Source organism: Crotalus tigris, unplaced genomic scaffold (assembly GCF_016545835.1).
Source record: "Crotalus tigris isolate CLP2741 ecotype Arizona unplaced genomic scaffold, ASM1654583v1 scf7180000021329.891317, whole genome shotgun sequence".
NCBI classification, from domain to species: Eukaryota; Metazoa; Chordata; class Lepidosauria; order Squamata; family Viperidae; genus Crotalus; species Crotalus tigris.
This window is the reverse complement of record NW_024098456.1, coordinates 141,637-166,226: the sequence shown is the minus strand read 5'-3', so window position 1 is coordinate 166,226 and position 24,590 is coordinate 141,637. Positions and strand designations below refer to the sequence as shown.

The 24,590-nt window shown below is 37.0% G+C and overlaps 1 protein-coding gene and 1 pseudogene across 1 annotated transcript; one reads left to right on the top strand and one right to left on the bottom strand.

Annotated features, from left to right (window-relative positions):
* Nucleotides 1-9,731: 9,731 nt before the first annotated feature.
* On the top strand, nt 9,732-11,315 carry LOC120320334 (annotated as a pseudogene).
* A 3,951-nt stretch (nt 11,316-15,266) lies between these two features.
* LOC120320380 (olfactory receptor 14A16-like) lies at nt 15,267-18,366 on the bottom strand. The gene has a single exon (XM_039370018.1). It carries the CDS (start codon nt 18,267-18,269, stop codon nt 17,310-17,312), a length of 960 nt encoding a protein of 319 aa, XP_039225952.1. The 5' UTR covers nt 18,270-18,366; the 3' UTR covers nt 15,267-17,309.
* Between the last annotated feature and the right edge of the window lie 6,224 nt (nt 18,367-24,590).

The window sequence follows — 24,590 nt, the reverse complement described above, 5'->3', positions numbered from 1 at the left end:
TAATAGATGGCAGCCTGCACTCTTCCCTTTGCCCAAAGGGGTCCCCCTCCCCCCCTGGAAAAGACCCAGGAGTCTCAGTGGGAAGGTCCCATCTAGTGCGGAGCTGGTCGATGTGTCGTCGCAGGACACGACCGTTGTCCAGGGAAACCTCGTAGGACAAAGGACCTGTGACCCTGGACACAGTGGCAGGGACCCATGAGTGACCAGGCCTGTAGTTACGAGTCCAAACCGGGGCACCCACAAGCAGTTGTCTAGGTGCCCTGGGGTGTGTGATTGTGGAAGGTAGTCTGTCCAGGTGCAACTGGTCAAGCTTGGTAGTCAGTTTACGCCCCCAACGAAGTTCAGCTGGACTCCTCCTGGTAGAAGTAGAAGGTGTAGTGCGATAAGAAAGGAGGAAGTCAGCCAACCTCTGATGCCAGTCTCCATAGGCAATTTTCTTCAAGGCGTCCTTGGTGATGCGAACCATGCATTCAGCCATACCATTGGTGGACGGGTGGAAAGGCGCAGAGGTGGCATGACGGATCATGTTGGCCTGTAAGAAAGCTTGGAATTCGGAAGAAGTGAATTGAGGGCCATTGTCAGATACGAGGACATCAGGAAGCCCGTGTGCAGCAAAAATCCCCCTCAGTACTTGAATAGTCTTTGCAGTGGTGGTGGAAGAGACAGGTACAACCTCAAGCCATTTTGAATGGCTATCAACTAGGACCAAGAAGAATTGACCCTGAAAGGGCCCAGCGTAGTCAATGTGCACCCTAGACCATGGAGACTGTGTTTCCTCCCATCTATGTACAGGAGCTTGGGACATTTCAGGGCATGAGCGTTGACAAAGGTGGCATGCATGCACCTTAGCTTCAATGTCTCTGTCTAACCCAGGCCACCACAAATGGCTGTGCGCAAGCGCCTTCATACGTACAATGCCAGGATGACCCTCGTGGAGGGAACCTAAGACCCTAGTCCTCATTGAGGCAGGAATGACAACTCTGCTCCCCCAAAGCAGACAACCCTGGAAAGTGGATAACTCGTTCCTTTTGGACCAGAAACTCTGAAACTCAGTACCTGGACAGCTCTCTGGCCATCCAGATAAAACCCAAGAAAGGACACGTGAAAGTGTGAGATCTGTGGCTGATTCAGCAGCCACATCCCTGGCATCTAAAGGGGACTCAGGCAAGGCCTGAATGGAGAGGATATTGATTGTTGGTGCAGGGTCAGCCTCTATTTCTGGCAGGGGTAATCTACTGAGGCCGTCAGCATGGCCCATTTCCTTCCCAGGTTTGTGAAATAAGGAAAAATCGTAGGCAGACAGAAAGATAGACCATCTCAGCATTCTGGGGGAGATGATTTGGGGAGTTTGTTTATGTGTGGTAAACAGCCCCAACAAAGGCTTATGGTCAGTGAAGACCGTGAAATGTGTGCCATATAGGAAATCATGGAACTTTTTGATTCCAGCAACAACAGCTAAAGCCTTCCTGTCAATTTGAGCATAATTTCGTTCTGCAGAAGACAAGGTTCTGGAGTAATATGCAACAGGAACCATTAGTTCCATCTGGTCTGAGGTGGCTTAGTACGGCTCCCACCCCATAAGGAAAAGCATCACAAGCGATGCACACAGGAAGAGATTCATTGAAATGTGCAAGCACACTGTTAGAAGTGAGTAAGGCCTTAACCTCATTGAAACTTGCTTCATGTTTCTGTGACCACTGCCACACTGCCTGTTTGTCCAGGAGCCTATGAAGAGGCTCGGCTACACTAGCCTTGTTTGGAAGGAAGGAGTTGTAAAAGTTCAAAAGGCTCAGAAAAGCCTGTAGTTCGGCCTTGGACTTACGCCTAGGAGCATGCATGATAGCTTTCAATTTGGATTCAGCAGGGTGAATCCTGGTAGCATCAATTTTGAATCCCAGAAAATCTGTAGAAGGCACCCCAATTTTACATTTGTCCTTCTTAAGTTTGAGGCCCGTTTTCCTGAATCTCAGCAGGATAGCCCTTAATCTCTCAGCTAAGTTGTGTGTAGAGTCTCCAGAAATTAAGACATCATCAAAATAGGGGCAAACCCCTGGTATACCCCGTAGTGTGTTTTCCATTATGCTTTGGAAAATTCCAGGAGCCACATTTACTCCAAATTGTAACCTCTTTACCTTGAATGCCCCCCTGTGGGTCACAATGGTTTGAGCTACAGCAGCAGCATCATCAACAGGCAGCTGTTGATACGCTTGAGCTAGGTCAAGCTTTGCAAAAACACGCCCCCCTTGAGGGAGGCCAGGATATGACTGACCACAGGAACAGGATAGTCATGTTGCTGCAATGCCTTATTCAGAGTGCATTTGTAATCTGCACAGATGCGAATGTCCCCATTTGCCTTAAGAGGCGTGACAATGGGGGTCTCCCAAGGACTGGAGTCGACAGGTTCTAAAACTCCTTGCTGGATCTATTTGTCCAATTCGGTGTCAATTTTACCTTTCAAAGCAAAAGGGACCTTTCTTGCTTTAATTCTAATAGGGGTGACAGTAGGATCTAACTTCAGTGACACAGGGGGTCCTTTGTACGTGCCCAGCTGTGGGCTGAAAACATCTGCAAATTCTTTGCAGACTTCTTGTAGGTCTATCGTTTGCAAGCTATTGAGCCCTGTAATGTGTATTCCCAAGGCCTCAAACCAATCGAGTCCTATGAGACTTGTTCGTTCACCCCCTACTACTATTACATCTAGTGGACCTTCAAAATCCTTATACTGTACGTTAAGGGTGGCCTCCCCCTTAATACACACTCTGGAGTTTTGAAAGTCTGTTAACACAATGTCAGAAGGCCTCAGCTTGACCTGAAATCCGCTGCCAGAACAAATCTTCCTAAATGTGTGCATGGAAACGATTGATAGTGCAGACCCCATATCCAGGTCCATAGCCAATGGAACCCCTTGTGTGTGACAGCTTTTTCTTAATGGGCTTGTGTGTGCCTGTCCTATAAATGCTTCTTCGCGAAGCACAGAAACCCACCCTGTTTTGGCTGGGGATCCTGGTACCTTTCAGGTGCAATTCTTCCTGAGGTTGTACCTTCTGATGGCCCAGACACACAGCTGCAATGTGTCCCTGTTTTCCGCATGCTCTACAGATAGCGGAGCGGAATCTGCAGTCGGTCGTCTTGTGGCAACCTCCACAACCGAGGCACTTGGGGAGAGTTGAAGAGCTTTCCTTCTGTTACCCTTCTTTCGTGGGGTAGAGACGGTCTACTTCATCGTCAGGATCCTCCTCTGGGTTCCTTTGGACTCCTTCCTGGTGCATGGACACAGCTTCTGGAGTGCTTCTGATCGGCCTCATGTTCTTGATGGTGCCTCCTGTTGCCTCTTCTGCAGTATCCTCTCTCAAGGTATCTTGGAATGATAAGTCTTCTTTAGTGAAAAGTCTCTGTTGCAATTCTCTATGCCTCAGTCCACATACAAATCTGTCTCTCAGCCATTCTTCTAGATCCTTGAACTCGCAGTGTTTAGCGGCTTTTCTTAACGCAGCAATGTATTCTTTGGCTGATCCCTCTGTTCAAAGGTGTGGCGCCAAGCGATGACGGACAACTTAGGCTGGAAGTTTTCCTTTAGTAGTTTTTTTTATTGAAAATTTTTAAATTTTACAAAACAAATCCCTTCCCCAAACCCCCACACTCCCATACCCTTCCCCATCTTCCCCAAACCTCCCATACCCTCCCTCAACCTTCCCAGAGCTGAGTACAGGCTTACTTAAAGTTTTCAAAGAAAATAAAAAATAGAAAAAAACTTAAAACACATATAAATCCTAAACAAATCTAAATACCTTAAATTAAACAAATTCTCTTCTCTAAAACATAATAGTTGCAAACATTAAACACACATTATAATATACTTTAAACATTTTCTAGTATTGTACTTATATTATTATCCATCATTCTATATAGAATCCCCAAAACACGAATTTAAACATTACTTTCTTTAAATATCCATACCTACAATATAAGATCTAATCTCCCTCTTTGTTTATTCTAGAGCACAAAAATAAGCATATAAACATTCATTATACCATTAAGACTGGATACTCTTTTGAATAGTTAAACTAAATACTTATATTTAAACTTCTTATCTAAAATTTTCATTCAATCTCCATAATCTTCTCTCCTATCAAGAAAAGAAAAAACTTAAAAAACATATAAATCCTAAACAAATCTAAATACGTTTAATTAAACAAATTAGCTTCTCTTAAAAATAATAATAATAGTAGATCCCATAAACATAACTTAAAACATTAAAATTCCCTTATACCTGTTTAAATCTTTACCAATAACAAATTCCTCCACAGTAAACACATTCCTTCTCTTATCTATAAACCTCTTAAAGGTAATTCCAAAATGGTTTGTAAATCTTAGTTCTCCCGCAATCTCAATAGTCTTCTAAATACTTAAACTAAATACTTAAACTTAAACTTCTTATCTAAAATTTTCATTCAATCTCCATAGTCTTCTCTCCAATAGCCAGTTCCATCCACTGTAAACACAATCCTTATCAGTCTCTCTTGTCCATAAATCTTGAAAGAAGTACTTTAAAATCTGCCCTTAAAGGTAGCTCCAAAAAATTTGTAAGTCCTGGTTCTCCCACAAACTCAGGAACCAATACTTGTGAGGCTTCCTTAACCTCCTTCTTCTGTTGGTCTTTCTCTTTATGTTTATATGTTGCACAAGTTGTCCTCTGCTCTTTCATCTCGACTTGTTGAGGCCCCTCAAACTGAAATTTCCCATTTTTAATTAATATAGGCTCTTCACACTGCAATTCTGCCCTTAAAGGTTGCTCCAAGGAATTTATAAATCCTACTTCTCCCGCAGATTCAGGAACCAATACTTGTGAAACTTCCTTGACCTTCTTCTGTTGATCCTTTTCTTTACAATTGTATGTCACACCGGTTGTCTTCTGCTCCTCCATCTCTACTTGTTGAGGCCCCTCAAACTGAAGTTTCCCAATTTTCATAAGTGTAAGCACTTCAGATTGCAATTCTGCCTTTTTATCTTCCAAAGCTTTAAACATGATAGGTGGCGATGAACATACCCCCAGGACCGAAGTATAAAAGTCTTTTGCTTTAGAAACAGTATTAAGACTATAACGTATCCCCAGCTAATTCACCACCATTCCAGTCGGAACATCCCATCTAAACCAAATTTGTCTCTTTTTAAGTTCATCTGATAAAAAAGCAAACTCCTTTCTTCTTCTTAAAATTTTAGATGGGATCTCCTTTAAAATTATAACATTTTGTGAAGCAATTTGAAACCTCTTCTTATAAAAAGCTTGTATAATTTCATTGTGCAAGGATCTTTTCCCAAAGTAAATTACCACATCTCTTGGCAAATTCTTTTGCTCTGCCACCACAGAATTAACTCTAAATGTCTGTTCAATTTCACTAAGTATTTCCTCTTTTTCTCTATTCAAAATCACAGCAAAGTCCTTTGCAACCATCTCTCTCAGATCTCCTTGTACAGACTCACCCAAACCTCTGATTCTTAAAGCATATTCCATTTGTTTATATTGAAGCATAAGAGTCTCATCTTGAAAATTTTTCATCTCTTTTTCCATACTTTCAAATTTTCCCTCCATCAATTCCACTTTTTCTACTACTTCTTCTATGCGAGAATTCAACTTTTCAAGAACAGAGGCAACTCCTTTTAAAGCCAAAACTATTTCTTGCCTCAAAGTCTTATTGTTTTCCTCTAGAATCTCTTTCATTTCTCCCCTAATTTGAAGTATGACATCTCCCATCATATCTTGCAAATCCTTCACCATTGTTGACTGTGGCAAAGAAGAAGATGAGGCTATTAATTTAGGTTGTTGCGCTGATGATGACACCGAAGAAGAAGCCACTTTAGAAGCTGTAGGGATTACTGGACGCTTTGGAGCCATCTTAAAAAAAATCTTTACTCCTTCTTAGAAATTGCAAAAATTAAACAAAGGAAAAAAAGAAGTTAACTCCATAAAATCAAAAAAAAAAATCCTTCAAGAGGAGATCATTATAATAAAAAAAGGAGTTCAAAAAAAAGAAAAGAGAGAAAGAAAAAAGAATAATTAAATAGAAAAAATCCATTCCATTTTTTTAAAAATACAAACAGTACAAAAAATAAACCAAAAAAGTACAAAAATAATAATACTAACACTCCATTCCAATCATTAAAAAAAAACAAAAAAAAGGAAAAGGGAAAGGGAAAAAAGAAACCCCAAAAAACCTGCCGATCGCCATTCTGCTTTCCGAAAAAAAAAACACCGAAAGGCTTGCCGATCGCCATTTTACTTTCCCTTTCAACAAAGGAAAAAAATAAAAAGAGAGAATATAAAAGTAAAAATAAATCTTTGAACTTAAAATCCAAATAAAATCCAAGAAAGCAAAAACTAAATCCTCTACTCAGCTCTGTCTGCTTCTAAAAAAAACTCACTAGTTAACTTTAATCGTGGAGATGGTTGCAGCAGCTTGTTTTGTCCCTAGGGACAAAAGCAGCTGGGAAGCAGAGACAGTCTGAACTCCGTGGGAGCACTCTTTTCACCCCCCCAAAAAAAACTTTGGGGGTGCATAAGAGGCTCTACCACTATTCAGACACCTCTCTACCCCCCCCCCTTTGCCCGGGAGGGGGTTTTTGAACTGCTGAACAGCTGATGTCCGCTGTTCATAGCGATTCAAACACTTACCCAGGAGGACAGCTACAAAGTAGCCGCCATCGCGCGCGCAGATCCACCGGAAGTCCCCTTTAGTAGTTTTTGAAGATCTGTGTAGTTAACAAATTCTAGAGGTATAGATGCTGCTATGTTTTCAGCGATTTCAAATGCATCTTGACCGCAAATGCACAGCAGGGTGGCGGCTTTTAAACTATCTTCTCTTATTTGATTGACTTTAAGATAGTTTTCCACCCTGGGTACATAGGGCTCCCATCTTTCCGGATGCGAGACATCGAATTCTGAAAGTCTTCCAATTTTTGTCATTTTTGTAGAAAAGGAAGGGTCTATCAGCCAGCCTACCCCCGATGCTCGCTGGATTGGCAGGCAGCTGCTGAGTCAACGCTGTTCCTACTGCTCAGGACTCTAGGGTAAGCTTACATCTGTCTCCAGTCGATGTAAGGCAATCCCACCTTCGTCGCCAGTGTTAAGTCCTTCGCGAAATGGCAATAACACGAGAAGCAGTTGTAGTTCTCAGGAACCTCTTTATTTCTGTTCAGCATATTGGTTACAAGACGCCGACAACGCCCAAATCTCCCTGCTCCTTTTATAGGCGATTCCCGGGCCAAACTGCAACATTTGGCGTGCTTACACTCATGCATGTGCGCGAGTGCTGGTGACAGCCAGTCTGGTCCCGGGCAGCTTGCACCTGCCCGGGACCGTTGCAATGCCCCGAGCCTGCTTCACAGGCTCAGGATGTAACACATTGAGGACAATTCACATTAATTTTCACATTTTCACATTACACTGCATAAATACAGATCCTTGGCTGAACAAATGTTTTCTTGGATTCTAATTTGATCATACACCAGCATCCTTCTTTTCTGTATTAAATGCACATGCCAAGTTGTCTGAAGTAATATAAAGCTATGTCTATCCATTCAAACACACACACACACACACACACACAGAGAGAGAGAGAGAGAGTGTGTGTGTGTGTGTGTGTGTGTGTGAGAGAGAGATTTTAAATATTTTCAGTGTTAGTTTAGTATTTAGTCTAGTTTATTTTAGCAGCTCTAAGTCCATGTTAGTGTGAAAAAAATGTGCTAGAACTTTGTTCATACTTTTTTTAATCTATGCATCAAGTTATACACTTGCCTTTCAGACATCTTTGATTGGAGCACAAGATAAATTTTATGCTCATTTCACTTTCAAAACTAAAGGCACAACTATTAATTGTTTGTTTCTTTGTCTTTTTTATTAAATACCTCAGAGTTTCATTTAAAGAACTGTAGAGGAGACTTTGCAAATAGCTAAAAATAAATTCTAAAAACAAATTTGTCTAAAAACAAATTCCAAATAATATTCCAGGTAACACCTGTGGGATTTTGGCTTATCTTCAAAAAAGCTAAACAGTTTTTAGTAATGGTACGTCTGTTACATAATCAAATTTATTTTGTATATCTTATTATTTATTTATAGTATTAGGTACTTATGTTTATACCAGGCTGTAGAGGAGGAGGAGGAGGGGGGGAGAAGGAGGGGAGGAGGAGGGGAATTTGGCAATGAATAATCACTTTTTATATTTTTTAAAAAGTTCCTTTCGTGCAACATAGTGTATTTCGGTGATATGCATTTCTCATAATCATGTCATATAGAAAACCCTGCCTGGCTCCCACAGGCGTCCCTCCCCACAAGCAACATCGAGGTGATTATGCCCACCTTGGCCACTCCCACCCAATCTGCCATGACTCCTGTTATTTCTAGGCACTTTATTATCCAATCATGTGGCAGAGAGTCAAATGCCTTTTTGTAGTCAATCCATGCCACATTCAGATTGGTCTTCCTTCTCTTGCAGTTTTCCAAGATCATTTTGTCTATTAGGAGTTGATCTTTTGTTCCTCTGCTATTGGGGCGGTTTCCTTTCTGCTCAGGTGGAAAGAGATTGTTTTCAACTAGATGCTGTTGCACTGCATCAACTACTACACCAGTTAGTAATTTGAAAGTTGTTGGTAAGCAGGTAATTGGCCTGTAGTTGCCTGGTGTTGCCCCTTTTGCTGGATTTTTCATTATTAGGTAGGTTTTCCCAGTTGTTAGCCATTTTTCAATTTCTCCTCCTTGTAGTATATTGTTGAACTGCTTGGCAATGAGTGGGTGTATAACAGTTAGATGTTTCAACCAAACCCATGCAGTTCATCTTCACCTGGTGCTGACCAATTTTTGATTTTCCTTGCTCTTTTTTCTACCATTTTTGTTGTTATTACTAGTTCTTTCATTTCAACTTCTGTTTTATTTGCATCCACCTCTTTTAACCAAGCCGCATCCTTGTTGTATTTCTTTGGGTTATCCCATATCTGCTTCCAGAACTGCACTGTTTCTTCCTTGTCAGGTACTGACTGATTCCTTGCAGTTTCTCCAGTGATGGATTGGTAGAAACGTTTCTGATTGGATTGAAATTGGAGGTTCTGCCTATTTGCAATTCGAGCTTCATACCTACTGATTTTCCTGGCTATAGTTGTTATTTGTTGCTTTATTATTTCCAGTGCTTCCTTGATCTTCCTTGTTTCTAAGTGGTATTTCTTGATTAGGTATTCTTTGGTCTTCTTGTTCTTCAGCTTCTGTTCTTTCATCTGTTCTAGCTTGCTTGCATGTGATCTTAACTTGCTGATCTTATTTTCTAGTCTAACCTTCCATTTTTCGGGTGCACTGTTTGTTTGTTTTTCTTTTTTGTTGATTTTGCATCCCAGGTATTCTGTTATAACTGCAGCTGTGCTGTACATTAGTTGGTTTGTTTCTTGCAGTGAATTGGTGCTTATACTTGATATTGCAGTATTTGCATCTTTTAATGCTTGTGCTAGCTGTTTCTTTGGAACAAGCTTCAATGCAGGTAGCCTTATTCTGTTGTTTTTGTGCTGTTCTAGATGCTCAGGTATTCTTTGTTTCAATTCTTTTATTTCTTTAGTTAGAGGGTTTTGTTGTTGTTGTTCTTCTTCTTCTTCTTATTATTATTATTATTATTAAGAGGCTGTGAATTTAATATTTATCTTTTTGTTTTCTTGCAGCTCATGCATTCAGTCTTAGTAATTCATTTTAACAAATGGCAAATCAATCATCTATCTCTGAATTTCTTCTCCTTGAGTTCTCAGCAATCCAAGAACTGCAAATAGCATGTTTCTGTTTATTTCTCACTTTATATTTAGTGACCCTAACAGGGAATCATCTTATTATCTCTGCGGTGGTTTTTGATTACCATCTCCACATACCCATGTACTTCTTTCTAATGAATTTGGCCATCCAGGATATTGCTTCTGTCTCTGTTCTTATCCCAAATACCATGATCAATTATGTATTGAACAACAGACACATTTCTTATTCTGGATGTGTTGCTCAAGTCCTTTTCTTTATCTCATTTGTAGGATGTGATGTTGCCCCTCTTACAGTCATGGGCTATGATCGCTATGTTGCCATTTGCAACCCTTTGCAATATGAACTGATAATGAATAGGAGAGCTTGCCAGCAAATGGTTGGAAGTGCATGAATTGCTGGTTTCCTCTATGGTGTGTTACATACTGGTGGCACTTTTGCAACGCCTCTCTGTTCCAATGTTGTCAATCAGTTCTTCTGTGAAATCCCACATTTGCTTAAACTTGCTTGCTCTGATTTATTCCTAGCTGAAATCGGATCCCTTATTTTTAGTGCTCTAGCTGGGATTGGCATCCTTATTTTCATTGTTGCTACCTATATACAGATCTTCTCTGCTGTCCCTTCTGTTCAAGGGAGGAAAAAGGCATTGTCCACCTGTTTACCTCATGTTATTGTTTTCTCTGTATTTGTAACTATTGTGACTTTTGCTTATCTTAGATCACCACCTCAGAAACTTTCCCATCTGGATTTGGCAATAACTATAACATACTCCATTATTCCACCCATGCTAAATCCATTGATCTATAGCAGTGGTTCTCAACCTTTTTAATGCCGCGACCCCAACCAGTCATAAGTCGAGGACTACCCAACTGGTCATAAGTTGAGGACTACCCCACCAGTCGTAAGTCAAGGACTTTCCCTGCCCGGGAGCGCCGGGCATGTGTGATGCTGCCCCCTGCGCCGGCGAGCCATAGCTGGCAAGCGGTAGAGACGGCCTGGCTGACCACCAAGGGAGGTAAGGCACCTGCCGGGCCCCACGCGCACCAGCAACCCTCCCTGCGCCCGCCGGCCTCCTACCTCCCACCCCTGGCCCTCTTTTACTTACATTTTTAGTAGTTGCTCAGCAGGGAGGGGTGGAAACTTCCAGACAGCTCGCCTTCACTGCAGACAACTTGCAGCACTGTTTGCAGAATGGGACTTTTGGTGGGCTCAGCAGGGCAGAGACAGCCTGGACAATTCCTATTGGTTTTTGAAAGCCAATAGAATTAGACTCTATTCAAGAGAATCTATTGTATTGGCTTTCAAAAGCCAATAGAATAAAAGGGAGTAGCACAGCTAAGGAAAAGGGGAAAAAAATGGCGGACTGCATTGTTTGGCGACCCCGCGAAATGGTCATTCGACCCCAAATGGGTCCCGACCCATAGGTTGAGAACCACTGATCTATAGCCTGAGAAATAAAGAAATTAAAAATGCTCTATCAAAGCTGTTACATTTCTAAGCTTCTTCTACATTCTTATTCATTTATGTGTTGCTATGAATCTTTCATTATGTAGCCTTTACTGTATCTTAGAAAACTGGTGTCAAATGTTAATTTCAGCAATAGCTGCCAGACATATGAAGAAAAACATAAATTCTTATTAATTTACTGGAGTAGGATACGAAATAAACTGGAAGTAAACATTTCTTTTTATGCATATGTGTATATGAATGTATGTATTACATGTATGTTTGTGTGTTTGTTTTATGTGTGTATATATTTATATGGTGTATTTGTGTGTGTGTGCATTTCTATTTCTCTAACTATTTCTAAGTCATCCAGGTCATGGCTGTGAACTGAAGAAGCTTCTTGGAAGTGAAAAGTCTTCAAGCAAAACAGCTGCCTTTTGAAAAAGCACATTTGTGTGTCTCTCTCTCTTCATATTTTTCCCTAATAGAATGAAAACTTTTCAGAGAGGAAATATCTCAATGCCCCAATTTCTTCTCAATGACTAAATTATTTGACCCCTTACTAGTGTTAAAATATTGCTTATATCACATGAACTATTCCCATATTATAACCTCATTAACTTCTACAGTTTATTGCATCAATAATCTAAAAATATTGTAGGAGCTTTCTTCTCCCACTACCCAGGAAGAAAGATGAAAAACCCAAATCTAAATCACAATTTTTTTTAATGCCTAATTTCCTAAATTCTTCTTGGTAATAAAGAAAATCAGAACAGGGCACATGCTATTCTGCCATTTAAAAAGAAACAATCTTTGGATTAAAAGCCATATTTTTTTAGTTGTTTGAACTATTTGATGAAAATAATTCAACTCTAATGCTAATTCTAACCCTAATCCTAACCCTAAATCATTTATTATCCTATCTTAACTTTTAACTTGTATCTCTCTATAGAAAACCAAAGTGGTAGAATAATGTATGCCTAACCTGTAACAGAGTATTTAACTATGATTGGAGGCAGTGAAGAGAATAACCAAAGTTCATTTCATGGATGGTTCTTGATTAAAATCAAGGAATGAATGGGGGTTGGTTGAGACAATAAAGAGATCTATTTTTTTCACAAAGGGATTAAGATTTTCGATATATACTATATGAGTATCAACAATATTTTTTGTAGCTCACTGAACTGATGTAATGACAAAATCAATATCTGAAACTTGTTTATTCTTAATTTCTCAAATATAATTCTATGCATAGCAGTGGCGGGATTCAGCCGGTTAGCACCAGTTTGGCAGAACCGATACCTAATTTTTTTGTTGAGTTCAGCGAACCTGTTATGATAAATCTGTGTTTTCTGGAACACATCTGGGTTTTGTTCAACTTCCTTCCAGGCAGGGGAAAAAAACGCTCTCCAAAAAGTCCAAGAGAGGAGCAAATGGAGATGTGGTGCCTTCGATCATGTCACTTAGGTGAAAACTAGGTGGGGCTTTTCAGAAGTAATTTCAGGAATAGACACTTCATCTCCAATTGGTGCATATGGGAAAGTATTACCTGGGGCTGTGGATCTGGAACTTTTTCCTATCTATCTATACAGATCACAACTAATAATGAGCAGGAAAGCTCTTAAAGCTCTGAGAACCGGTTGTTAAATTATTTGAATCCCATCACTGATGCCTAGTAATGATTTATCACTCCCCCAAAAAGAAAGGAAGCATGTTATTGAATAAACATTAGTTATAATGAAAAAGCAATTAATCAAAATATAAGAAACTAAGATTTTCTGTATGGTTTAGACAAAAAGTTGAATAAAGGTGCTGAAAGTTCAGCTTCGTTCTATTCTTATACTGTTTTTCATTTATTTTAGTAGATAGTGTTATTTTGAATCATTCTGTATCATTGTAAATTATCCCAAGGTATGCATATACTGTATACTGAACAACACATAATATAAACTAAAACCCTGCATAAGTTGAAAATCAGAGGTTCAGTATTACAGTTCATTGATGTCTTTAACTATTTGCCTTGTTCACTCAAAGAAAAGGTAAGAAGAAAAATGGAATATAACACAATCCTATTTTGAAAAAAACCCTTCTTTTTTATAAACATTAGAGAGTGTGAGGCTCCTTATTATATATTTATTTGAACTATTAATGAACAGAGCATTTAATGCCATAAATAACATCTAGATACTACTGATATATAGTAGTGAAATATTTCCACTACAGTTTAAAAGGTAATAATGCAGTAGAATGACAAAATTTTAAACATAGTATGTTAGATACAAATATATGGTACTTTATGTAGTAAAACCTGATGGATTAATATATTTGTTTTAATATTCTCTTTAGGAAAATAGAGATAAAGCATTGCATCTTTGCATAATTGGAAATCAATTTGACCACTGTTTACAACAGTGATAGTATGAGAATATAGAACTTGGAATAATAGAATTGAAAGGGACCTCAGAGGTCTTCTACTCCAACCTTCTGCTCAAGCAGGAGACCCTATACCATTTCTGACAAATGGTTGTCCTTCTCTTTTTGAAAGCCTCCAGTAATGGAGCACCCACAACTTCTGAAGACAAGCTATTCCACTGGTTGATTGCTGTCACTGTTAGGAAATTTCTCCTTAGTTCTAGATTGCTTCGCTCCTTGATTAGTTTCCATCCTTGCTTCCTGTCTTGTATTTTGGTGCTTTGGAAAATAGTTTGTAGAAGTTCTCAAATATTTGAAAAGTTGTATTTTGGTGCTTTGGAAAATAGTTTGTAGGAGTTCTCAAATATTTGAAAAGTTTTATCATGTTACTCCTAGTCCTTCTTTCCACTAGACTAGACATACCCAATTCCTGCAACTATTCTTTATATGTTTTAGCCTCCAGCCCCCTAATAATTTTTGTTGCTCTTTTCTGCACTCTTTGAAGAGTCTCAACATCTTTTTTATATTGTGGTAACCAGAATTGGGTGCAGTATTCCATTACTAGTACTCGTACTAGTATTAGTACTGGTATTAGTAGTGTGGTGGTGGTATTGATGGTGGTAAAAATAGCAGCATTAATTATATTCCATATTCACTTTCTAATATGTAGGATAGTTTATGAAAGATGATAGATGGTTTAAAAAGGAATGGAAGGAAGGAAGGAAGGAAGGAAGGAAGGAAAGAAGAAAACAATTCATACTATGTTTGTAATAAATGAGAAGTGTTTGCTATGGCTGTGTACAATTTACACAGGACAATGATACAGATAATGGTTAGATGAATACTTTAGATAGATTTTACCTTCCCCATTCTTTCAGGAGGATATACCAGTGTAATAGTCTACTCCAAAGTAAACAATTGCCAATAACATCATGATGATGATCATCACCAACAACCTCAACTTCAGAATATCTATAAAAATTATCATATACTATTAATGAAAAATTGTTGCAAACATATAACTGAAAAAATAGTTGAAAATGAGCAGGTTAAAATATTTTGAGATTCCGAATACAAACTGATAGCTGTTATTACACATTTTTGAGCATATAATAATGTAGAACTATTTTTTTAAAAAACAGCGATAAGCAATGTTAATGTTTAACAGTCACAATAATAGTAAGAACAGCATAGTACAGGATGCTCGATAGAGTGATAGTGCAAATCTCACACGATTCATCATATAAGTCTGAACTGAAATTTTCCATGCCCTGACATGCATGTATTTTGGTTGCTTGTGGGAAGATAGGGATTATAAACACCAGCCTGAAGATGACGAATGGGACTTCGTCGAAACGTCGCCAAGACACTTCCAATTTTACGCGGGAGAAAACCTGAACAACCAAAGACCTACATACAACATCCGCGAAAACCTCAGAAAACATATATATATATATATATATATATATATATATATATATATATATATATATATATATATATATATATAAAGCTGCATTGCGTCTACAGCAGGATTACTTCATATATTCGTTATATGACTATAGGTAATGTAATTTCAGGGAGAGAATAAAAGGTCTGCTATAGGTAAAACATTACATTCTCTCCTCTCTCTCCCAAGTTTATAAGACAAAAGAGTATCTTTCAGCAATTTTCTGTTTAATTTTCTGTTTAATTCTAATCTGTTAAATACATTGCATACAAACAAGAAGTTTTATCATAAAAAAAACCAGAATGCATATATGTAAGCAAAGACATAATCATTATAGCTAATGGAAAATATTAACATTTTAGACTAAAAACCTAATTAAGAAGGAAGTACGAAAACCTGTGGGTTATTTTTTTTATGGGAAACTGGGGGAGGAACAAAACTTTTTTATTCAATGTTAAAATAAATGAGTGTCCTATCCATTACCTTTAGGTGTCAACAATAGTAATCCATCCACTTTTTCTTACCATTTTGTCTCACAGATATTATAAAGTCTATTTTAAAGTGTCAGCATTTTGGTAGAAGTAATTTTCTTTATTAATAATTCTATATCATTATCACTTAGACCAATGTTTTCAACATGTGGTCCAGGGACCCTGGGGGATCCTCAAAGGCTTGAAGAAATGTTATGATTTAAATCTTAAGTTAAATCTTGATGGTTTATGGCCATAGTCTGTGGCCACAAAAGACATTTAAAGGGGTCTTTGGTGATGAAAGTTTGAGAATCACTGTCTTAGATCAATTGAGATTTAAGTCTATCTGGGACCCCTTTTTCAGGCTTTGAGTCTCTTTGATTTGTAGAAGGTGGTTCCTTCACCTTCAGGTGACTTCATTCTTCTACAAACCATTTGTGATTAGTCAAAAGATCTCATTGTTCTTCCTGGATTTGCAAGATTTGGATTCAATCTTAAACCTGCAATTTTTGGGCCATCTTCTCTGAAACTCAAGCTAGATCACTCCAAGTGATTTCAAATCTTCCAAACCAAATCCCTTTAGCACCTTAAAACTACCCATTCTTTTTCAGAATTACTAGCCAATGTGCTTTTACTGAAAACTAAAAAGAACAGAGTATCTGTTTGGGTGTATGTGATGAATATTACAAAGCAATGTGTAATAGCAGGCTGTCACATTTTTTTGTTGATTCATAACTATCCCATACCTTTTATCTCATTTGCACATTTAAAAAGTAAATTGAAGAGCAAAAGTAAGATGTATATTTTCATACTTTTATCAAAATGTTTATGGTTCTTTGGGCAAAATAAAATAACTTCATACACTGTGGTTTGTTGAATATTAAAATAATATATTTATGTATCATCAGTATCATACAAATTTCTGTATAGTATATTATCTGAGCTGATCCTTTAAGTGATTTTTTTTTAAAGTGAAAAATTATGGTATTTATATATCTGACTACCTACATACAGATATATATAACTTCAGATTGATAACTCTTATCTTTTCCTAAATTATTCATTAGATAGAAATGAATTGAAATTAAAAAGATTAAGAATGTCAAAGAAAAATGAGAATTATCATATGCCAATAATGAATAATTGGTGGGAACATATAATTAAAAAAGGAATCAAAAATGAGCAGGTTAAAATATTGTGGGAGTCTGAATACAAATTGATGGTATATGCTGGATTTAATTGCCATTGAAAAGAAGAAAGCTTGCATAATTGTTGTACCATACCAAGGAATTAAGAAAGCCAGCATAAAATTTATATTTAAAGAAATGCATCTATAAACAAGAACATAATTTGATGTTTTTTTCCATTCATGTCTACTATGTAATATAAATAATAACAAATGGATTCATTTCTCCTTTAGAGAAAAAGTGTATTAAATTTAACAGCACAGTTAGCATTCAGGTATATTACTTTATGTAGTATCACAAGGATTTAATCCTAAATGCTGATCTGAGATAATAATATTATTAACTAGATTAATGTTTATTGAGTGTAAGCTGCCTAAAGTTGTAAACAAATGTTTTTAAACAACCAAAAAACAGGGCTACATAAGTACATAACAGCATTGTAGTTTTCTCAATTTCATAAGGATAAAGCCTTACACACTGATTCAGTTAATTTATCAATTGATATACATAGCATAGATGGATCATTACACTTTTGTACCTAATGGTCAAATGATTTAAAGCATTTATTAAACTACACAAAAATGAGAAATTTGTGGCAGGTTCTTGAAAGAAATATTGAAGATCAGCTTCCTGAATGCCATTTTGAGTTCTTTGTTCCTCATGCTGTAGATCAGTGGATTCATGACTGGTGGCAACACACAGTAAAACATAGAAATCACGATATCTGATGTTGATGGAGAGCTAGATATGGGTCTCAGGTATGCAAAATTACCACTTATCAGAAACAGACAAATGACTATGAGGTGGGGTAAGCAAGTAGAGAAGGCCTTATGCTTTCCTTGGGTAGATCGGATCCTCAACACTGCTCTGAAGATCTGAATATAAGAAAAAGCAATTATAGCAAAATAAAAAAAAGCTAAACTAGAACCAAAAGTTAGAGCCCAGACTACTGCAACATATGAGTCAAAACAAGAGATCTTCAGCAGCTGAGGGATTTCACAAAAGAACTGATTGATGATTCTGGAACAGAAGTTCACTGTAAATAAGTTTCCTGTGTAAAGTATTGAATAGAAAAGGCCACCCATCCATGCACTGGTTGCCATTTGGATGCAAGCTTTTTTGCTCAGTACAGTCTCATAATGCAGTGGGATGCAGATGGCTACATAACGATCATAGGCCATGACTCCAAGAAGAAAGAAGTGGGACAGCATGAAGAAAACAAGGAAGAAAACTTGGCATAGACATCCAGAGTAAGAAATGGCTTCTGTGTTCATCAAGGAATTCAGCATGGACTTGGGAACTGTGACAGAGATGGAGCCAAGATCTTGCAAGGATAGATTGACTAGAAAAAAATACATGGGTGAATGGAGCTGATGGCTATAGACAATAACAGTGATGATGATGAGATTTTCAATGAGGGCTACCATATAAATTATTGAAAAGACAACAATGTGGACTATTTGTAGCTCCTCAGTATCAGGGAATCCATGCAAAAGGAATTCATTGACTCTCGATTTATTTTCCATTCTTCTTTTTAGACTTCAGAATTTGTAACAGGTGATCAAACATAACAGATACATCTCGTGTATCTGTGGCAGTAGTCAAGAGGGAATGAAATGCTGTTCAAAGAAGTTCTTTTAATCTGAGAGCACTAATTTAAAAACACAGGTTTATCTATAGGATATTTTTCATTATTCTCAGGAGGCTGATTTCTCAAAGGTCTAGTTTACATTAGAGCTGTAAGTCCATGTAGTTGTGGGAAAATATGTTTAGAGTTTTAATTCATGTTTCTTTTTGTCTATATAGTCTATTTTCTCCTTTGCATAAAGAGATTTCTTAGTAAGAAATGAACTGAAATAAAATAGAAAAATATAACAAAGAAAACATTAAAAAGATGAGAATTACCAATCTGAAGGTATGTATGTTTGTAGATAGGTAGATAGATATCAGAATGTAAATGTTTACATATATGTAAGCCACTGCAAAAACCACAGCAAAAGACAAACTAGAAAAAAAATTAAAATAAGCAAAAAAAAATTGTAAGAAAACAACTATCTGACCTTGACAAATATAAATCACCGGAACCCGACAGATTGCATCACAGAGTTCTGAAGAAGCTGGCAGATGTTATCTCAGAACCATTGCACCATATCTTTTAAAAATCCTGGAGCACTGGAGAAATGCCTGGAAAAGGGCTAATGTGGTTCCCATTTTCAAGAAAGAAAAAAAAACAGAGTTAGGAAACTACAGACCAATCAGTCTAACATCAATACCTGGGCAGATCCTGGAAAAGTTAATCAAAAAACAGATCTGCAAACAACTAGAAGCAAACAAAGTTATACCTAATAGCCAGCATGGGTTTGTCAAAAACAAATCATGCCAAACCAATCTTATTTTATTCTTTGATAAAGTGACTAAACTAATAGACCAGCGAAATACTGTGGACGTAGTACACTTAGACTTCAGTAAGGCATTGGATAAGGTAGACCACAACCTACTTCTTAGTAAACTAGAAAAAGGTGAAATAGACAACATTACCACCAGATGGATATGTAGCTGGCTGACAAACTGTACTCAATGAGTAGTTCTCAACAGCACTACATCCACATGGAGAAATGTAAGTGGAATCACAAGGTTCTGTCTTAGCCCCAGTATTCTTCAATATCTTCATAAATGATATAGAGTTTTTCCAAAACTGGAATTTAGAATGGAGGAAGTGGAGAATAAGATAGAAGCTACATAGGATGAACGAACTGTTTCACAATATAGAGAAATGGAGTTCGGATTGCGTATCCGGGGATTCAAAGAAAATTCCCAGGAAGATTTGAAGATGCTTATTGTTAGAGATATCGCTTTTAATCTTGGATGGAGACCAGAAGTAGTTGGGAATGAGATAGAAAAAATTTTCAGAGTCAACTCACGGGTTGCCAGATAGAGAAATTTACCAAGAGGTGTGGTTATTTACTTTTCCGGAAGATCTACTCATAATGAAATTATACAGGTTTTTTATAAAAAGAGGTTTCAAATTGCAGCTCAAGATGTGATAATTTTAAAAGAAATACCTCCAAAAATTTTAAGAGGTAGAAAAGATTTTACTTTTCTGTCTGATGAGTTAAAACGTCGTCAAATCCAGTTCAGATGGGAGATTCCAAGAGGAATAGTAGTGAATTATGATGGAATACGTTACAGATTAATTACAGTTTTAAAGGAAAGAGATTTCTATCACTCTATTCTAAAGGCAAGACCGTCTTCACCTCCACAAACAAGGATAATTGAAGAGCCCATTATGACAGGAGCTTCCTTATTGATGGTCATGGAACAAGAGATGTTGCCTGAACAGAATCTTGAGATAAAAGATCAAAGGATGACACGAGCTGCCCATAAACGCAAAGAAAAAGAGCAGCAGCAAAAGAGTGGCGATAAAGTAGAAGGAATGGTTACTGCAGAGCCTGTGGGAGGAGCAAGACCTAAAAGATCTTCGACAGTTGATCTTCAGGCTATGCTTCAAAGGCTTCAGGCCGGTGTAGATGGCCAAGTTCCTGACCTGGAATGTTAATGGCTTAAATTCACCTCAGAAATGGAGAAAGGTCTTCTATTATTTGAAACAACATAATAATGACTTGATATGTTTGCAAGAGACTCATATAACTTCAAAGGACTCAAAATATTTGACAAATTCTTGTTTGGGATCACACTTTATAGCTCCAGCTCCAGGGAAAAAAGGGGGTGTTGTAATTTATGTGAAGAAAAATTTATCGGCCAAATTAATTGAGGTTGATCTAGAAGGAAGATATGTCTTTGTGGAACTACTGTTACAAGGCAAGAAAGTTCTTATTGTTGGATTATATGCCCCTAATCAACAACAGAAGCAATTCTATAAGCTTTTGCATGGGAAGATATCCCAGTTGGATTATAAATCTGTAATTTTGATGGGTGATTGGAATGGATATAACTATAGATAAAAAGAGCTCTTCAAAAAATTTTACTCAAACTAAATTACCCAAAACTTTTTTTGATTTGAAAGAAGAGTTGGAACTTATTGATATTTGGCGAGAAAGGAACACAAGTGATAGAGATTTTACCTTCTATTCGGATAGACACCGGTTATTTTCAAGGATTGACTTCTTTTTGATTACTAGTGATTTTCTTTCTAAGGTGAGAAAGGTAAAAATCTTTCCCAGGACCCTTTCAGACCATAGTCCTGTGTGGATGGAGCTATACATGGAAGATGGGAACAGAAGGCCTTGGAGACTGTTTACCTGGGGAGAGTTTGTACAAAAATGTAAAGAGTATTTAAAGGTGTTTTTTGCTTTAAGTATGAATAAGGGTACATCGATGTCCATGGTCTGGGACGCCAGTAAGGCTTATATGAGGGGAATTTTAATTCATTTAAATAAAGTTTCTAGGGATAAAATGATACAAAGACGTAGAGAAATAGAAGATGAGATTAAAAGAAAAGAAAAAGCGCTTGCTCTTAATCCAACTGATAATAATTTAAAGGTTTCTATAAAGATGCTTAGGGAACAATTTAATATGTTGATGGCAGATCAGGTGGCTACCAATTTGCATTATATGAGACATAATACTTTTTGTAATGCGAATAAGCCTGGGAGGTGGTTAGCTTATCAGTTATGAAAGAAACAGAAGGCTAGGATTATAGAGAAAGTAAAATATAAAGGTACTGAAGTTTTTCAGCAAAATTTGATTAAAAAGAGTTTTTTAGATTTTTTACACAAAACTATACTCAAGTTATAATATAAAGGGAATGGATATAGATAAATATTTACAATCAGTACATTTTCCTAAACTTTCTGAGGAACAGCAAAATGGGATGAATTGTTTAATTACTGTGGAGGAAATTGGTTTAGCTATCAAGCAATTAAATGTGGGAAAGTCTCCAGGAACAGATGGATTGATGTCGACGTATTATAAAAATTTATATGAAGAAATGTTGGAGCCATTAAAGGAGCTTTTTAATAGTATCTTGCTGGGAGCACAAGTTCCTCCTTCTTGGAAAAGAGCGTTTGTCTCATTGATTCCGAAGGAGGATCAAGATCTTACAGAGCCTAAGAATTATAGGCCGATATCATTATTAAATGTAGATTACAAGATTTTTACAAAACTTTTGGCAAATAGATTAATGCAGGTTATGAAGGATTTAATTCACAGTGATCAATCAGGATTTATAACAGGGCGATACATGAAATATAATGTTAGACAAATTATTAACTTAATTGAGTATTTGGATAAGAACAATCAGATTCCTGTGGCTTTTATATTTTTGGATGCTGAAAAAGCCTTTGATCAATTAGATTGGCAATTCTTATTCTCATTGGTAGAGAAAATGAATTTTGGGGATAATTTTTTACATGCACTTAAAGCTATATATCAGCAACAATCAGCTCAAATTGTTGTTAATGGGGGATTGACTGAGACTTTTAATATTGAAAAAGGGACAAGACAAGGATGCCCATTATCTCCATTGTTATTTGTTTTGACATTGGAGATTTGAGAATCAACGGTAATCAAGGGTATAAAGATAAGAAAAAATGAGTATAAATTATGGGCTTTTGCGGATGATTTGGTTTTGATTTTGGAACAACTGATTAGAGCGGTTGATTGTCTATTAGTACTTATAACACAGTATGGAAAAGTTTCTGGTTTTAAAGTCAATAACCATAAAACTAAGATATTATCTAAGAATATGTTAGCCAATGACAAGGAAAGTTTGGTTAAAGCCACAGGTTTTCAGATGGTGAAAAAGGTTAAATATCTGGGAGTATATTTAACTGCCTCAAATGGAAAATTGTATAAAAATAATTATGAATTACTATGGGCAAAAGTGCAAAAGGATTTAAAAGACTGGAAAAAACTGCAATTGTCATTGTTGGGGAGAATTTCAGCTGTAAAAATGAATTTTCTACCAAAGTTTCTTTTCTTGTTTCAGATGATACCTATTTTAAAAAAATATGTAAATTTGGAGGAATGGCAGAAGGGTATCAATAAATTCATTTGGGCTGGGAAAAAACCAAGGGTTAAGTTTAAGATTTTGCAAGATGCCCGAGAAAGAGGAGGACTTAAAGCATCTAACTTGAAATTATACTATGATGCAGCTGCCTTAACTTGGATAAGTGATTGGCTTAATTTAACAAATAAGGATATTCTTGTTCTTGAAGGATGGGATTTAATGTATGGTTGGCATGCATATTTAATTTTTAATAAGAAAGTGGACCGGGCTTTCAAATCACATATTTTGAGGAGTGCCTTACTTCGAGTTTGGAAAAAGTATTATTATAGGTTAAACTATAAAATACCTATCTGGGGGATTCCTAGACATGCAATTGAGGGGATTTCTAAGGAGATGAATTTTGATAAAATTTCGTATAAAGAATTATTAACTTGGTCAGGTTTGGATTGGCATTTAAAATCTCTAGATGTATTAAGGCAAGGAAATATTCTACAGTCATGGTTTCAATATTTACAAATAGAGGACAGGTGGACTGTAGATTAAAAAGGATAACACTAGAAGATGGAAATCTGGTTATTCAGATTAAAGATCAGAGTCAGGCCCATATAAAAAGAATTTACAATGCTTTAATAGAATTAGACTCTGAAACAGAATTGGTTAAAGATTGTATGATTAAATGGGCTCAGAATATCCAGGATCCGATCCCACCGGACTTATGGGAGACAATTTGGATTAGAAATGTTAGATTTACACAAGCTCAAAATTTGAGGGAAAATTTTTATAAAATGTTTTACACATGGCATTTAGATCCTAAAAAATTATCTTGTATGTATCCAAATTTACAACCCAAATGTTGGAGATGTGGTAATATATATGCGACATATTTTCATGTTTGGTGGAATTGTAAAAAGGTAAAGGCTTTTTGGATTATGATATGGTGGAACATTCAAAAGATTTTTAAAAGGAAGATAAAGTTCACCCCTCAATTATTCTTATTGGGTATTTTTGTAGATTTAAATGACAAAGAAACTACTTTAATGTTGAATTTATTAACTGCAGCAAGGTTATTAGTAGGCTCCTATTGGAAGAACGACTCGTTGCCTACTTTAGAAGAATGGATATTTAAAGTTTCTAACTTTGCAGAAATGGCAAAAAATTCTGCTTATTTGAAGGATCATACACAAAAAAGATATATTATTGTATGGGGAAGATGGATAGATTATATTCAGAAAAAATATGGGACTATAAAGTTTCATTTATTTTATGAGTAAATTTTATAATAACTGTTGTAGAGATTTGTTTTATGACTTAATTTAAGGGGAGTTAAAGGTTAAGTCCCCTTTATGGATTACTGCCTTGTCGTGGCGAAGGGGCTTGCCTAAATCAATGAAGCTATAAGCTATGCCGTGCACGGCCACCCAAGATGGACAGGTTATAGCAGAGAGTTCTGACAAAATGTGATCCACTGGAGAAGGAAATGGCAAACCACTCCAGTATCTTTGCCATGAAAACCCCATGGACAGTACTAAAAGGCAAAAAGATATGATGCTGGAAGATGAGCCCCTCAGGTTGGAAGGTGTCCAATATGCTACTGGGGAAGAGCAAAGGGCTAGTACTAGTAGTGCCAGAAAGAATGAAGCGACTGGGCCAAAGCCGAAAGGACGCTCAGCTGTGGATATATCTGGTGGTGAAAGGAAAGTCCAATGCTGTAAAGATTTTTTCTCCATAGGAACCTGGAATGTAAGATCCATGAATCAAGGCAAGCTAGACGTAGTCAAAAAAGAGATGACAAGACTGAACATCAACATCTTAGGAATCAGCGAACTAAAATGGACAGGAATGGGTGAATTTAACTCAGATGACCATCAGGTATACTACT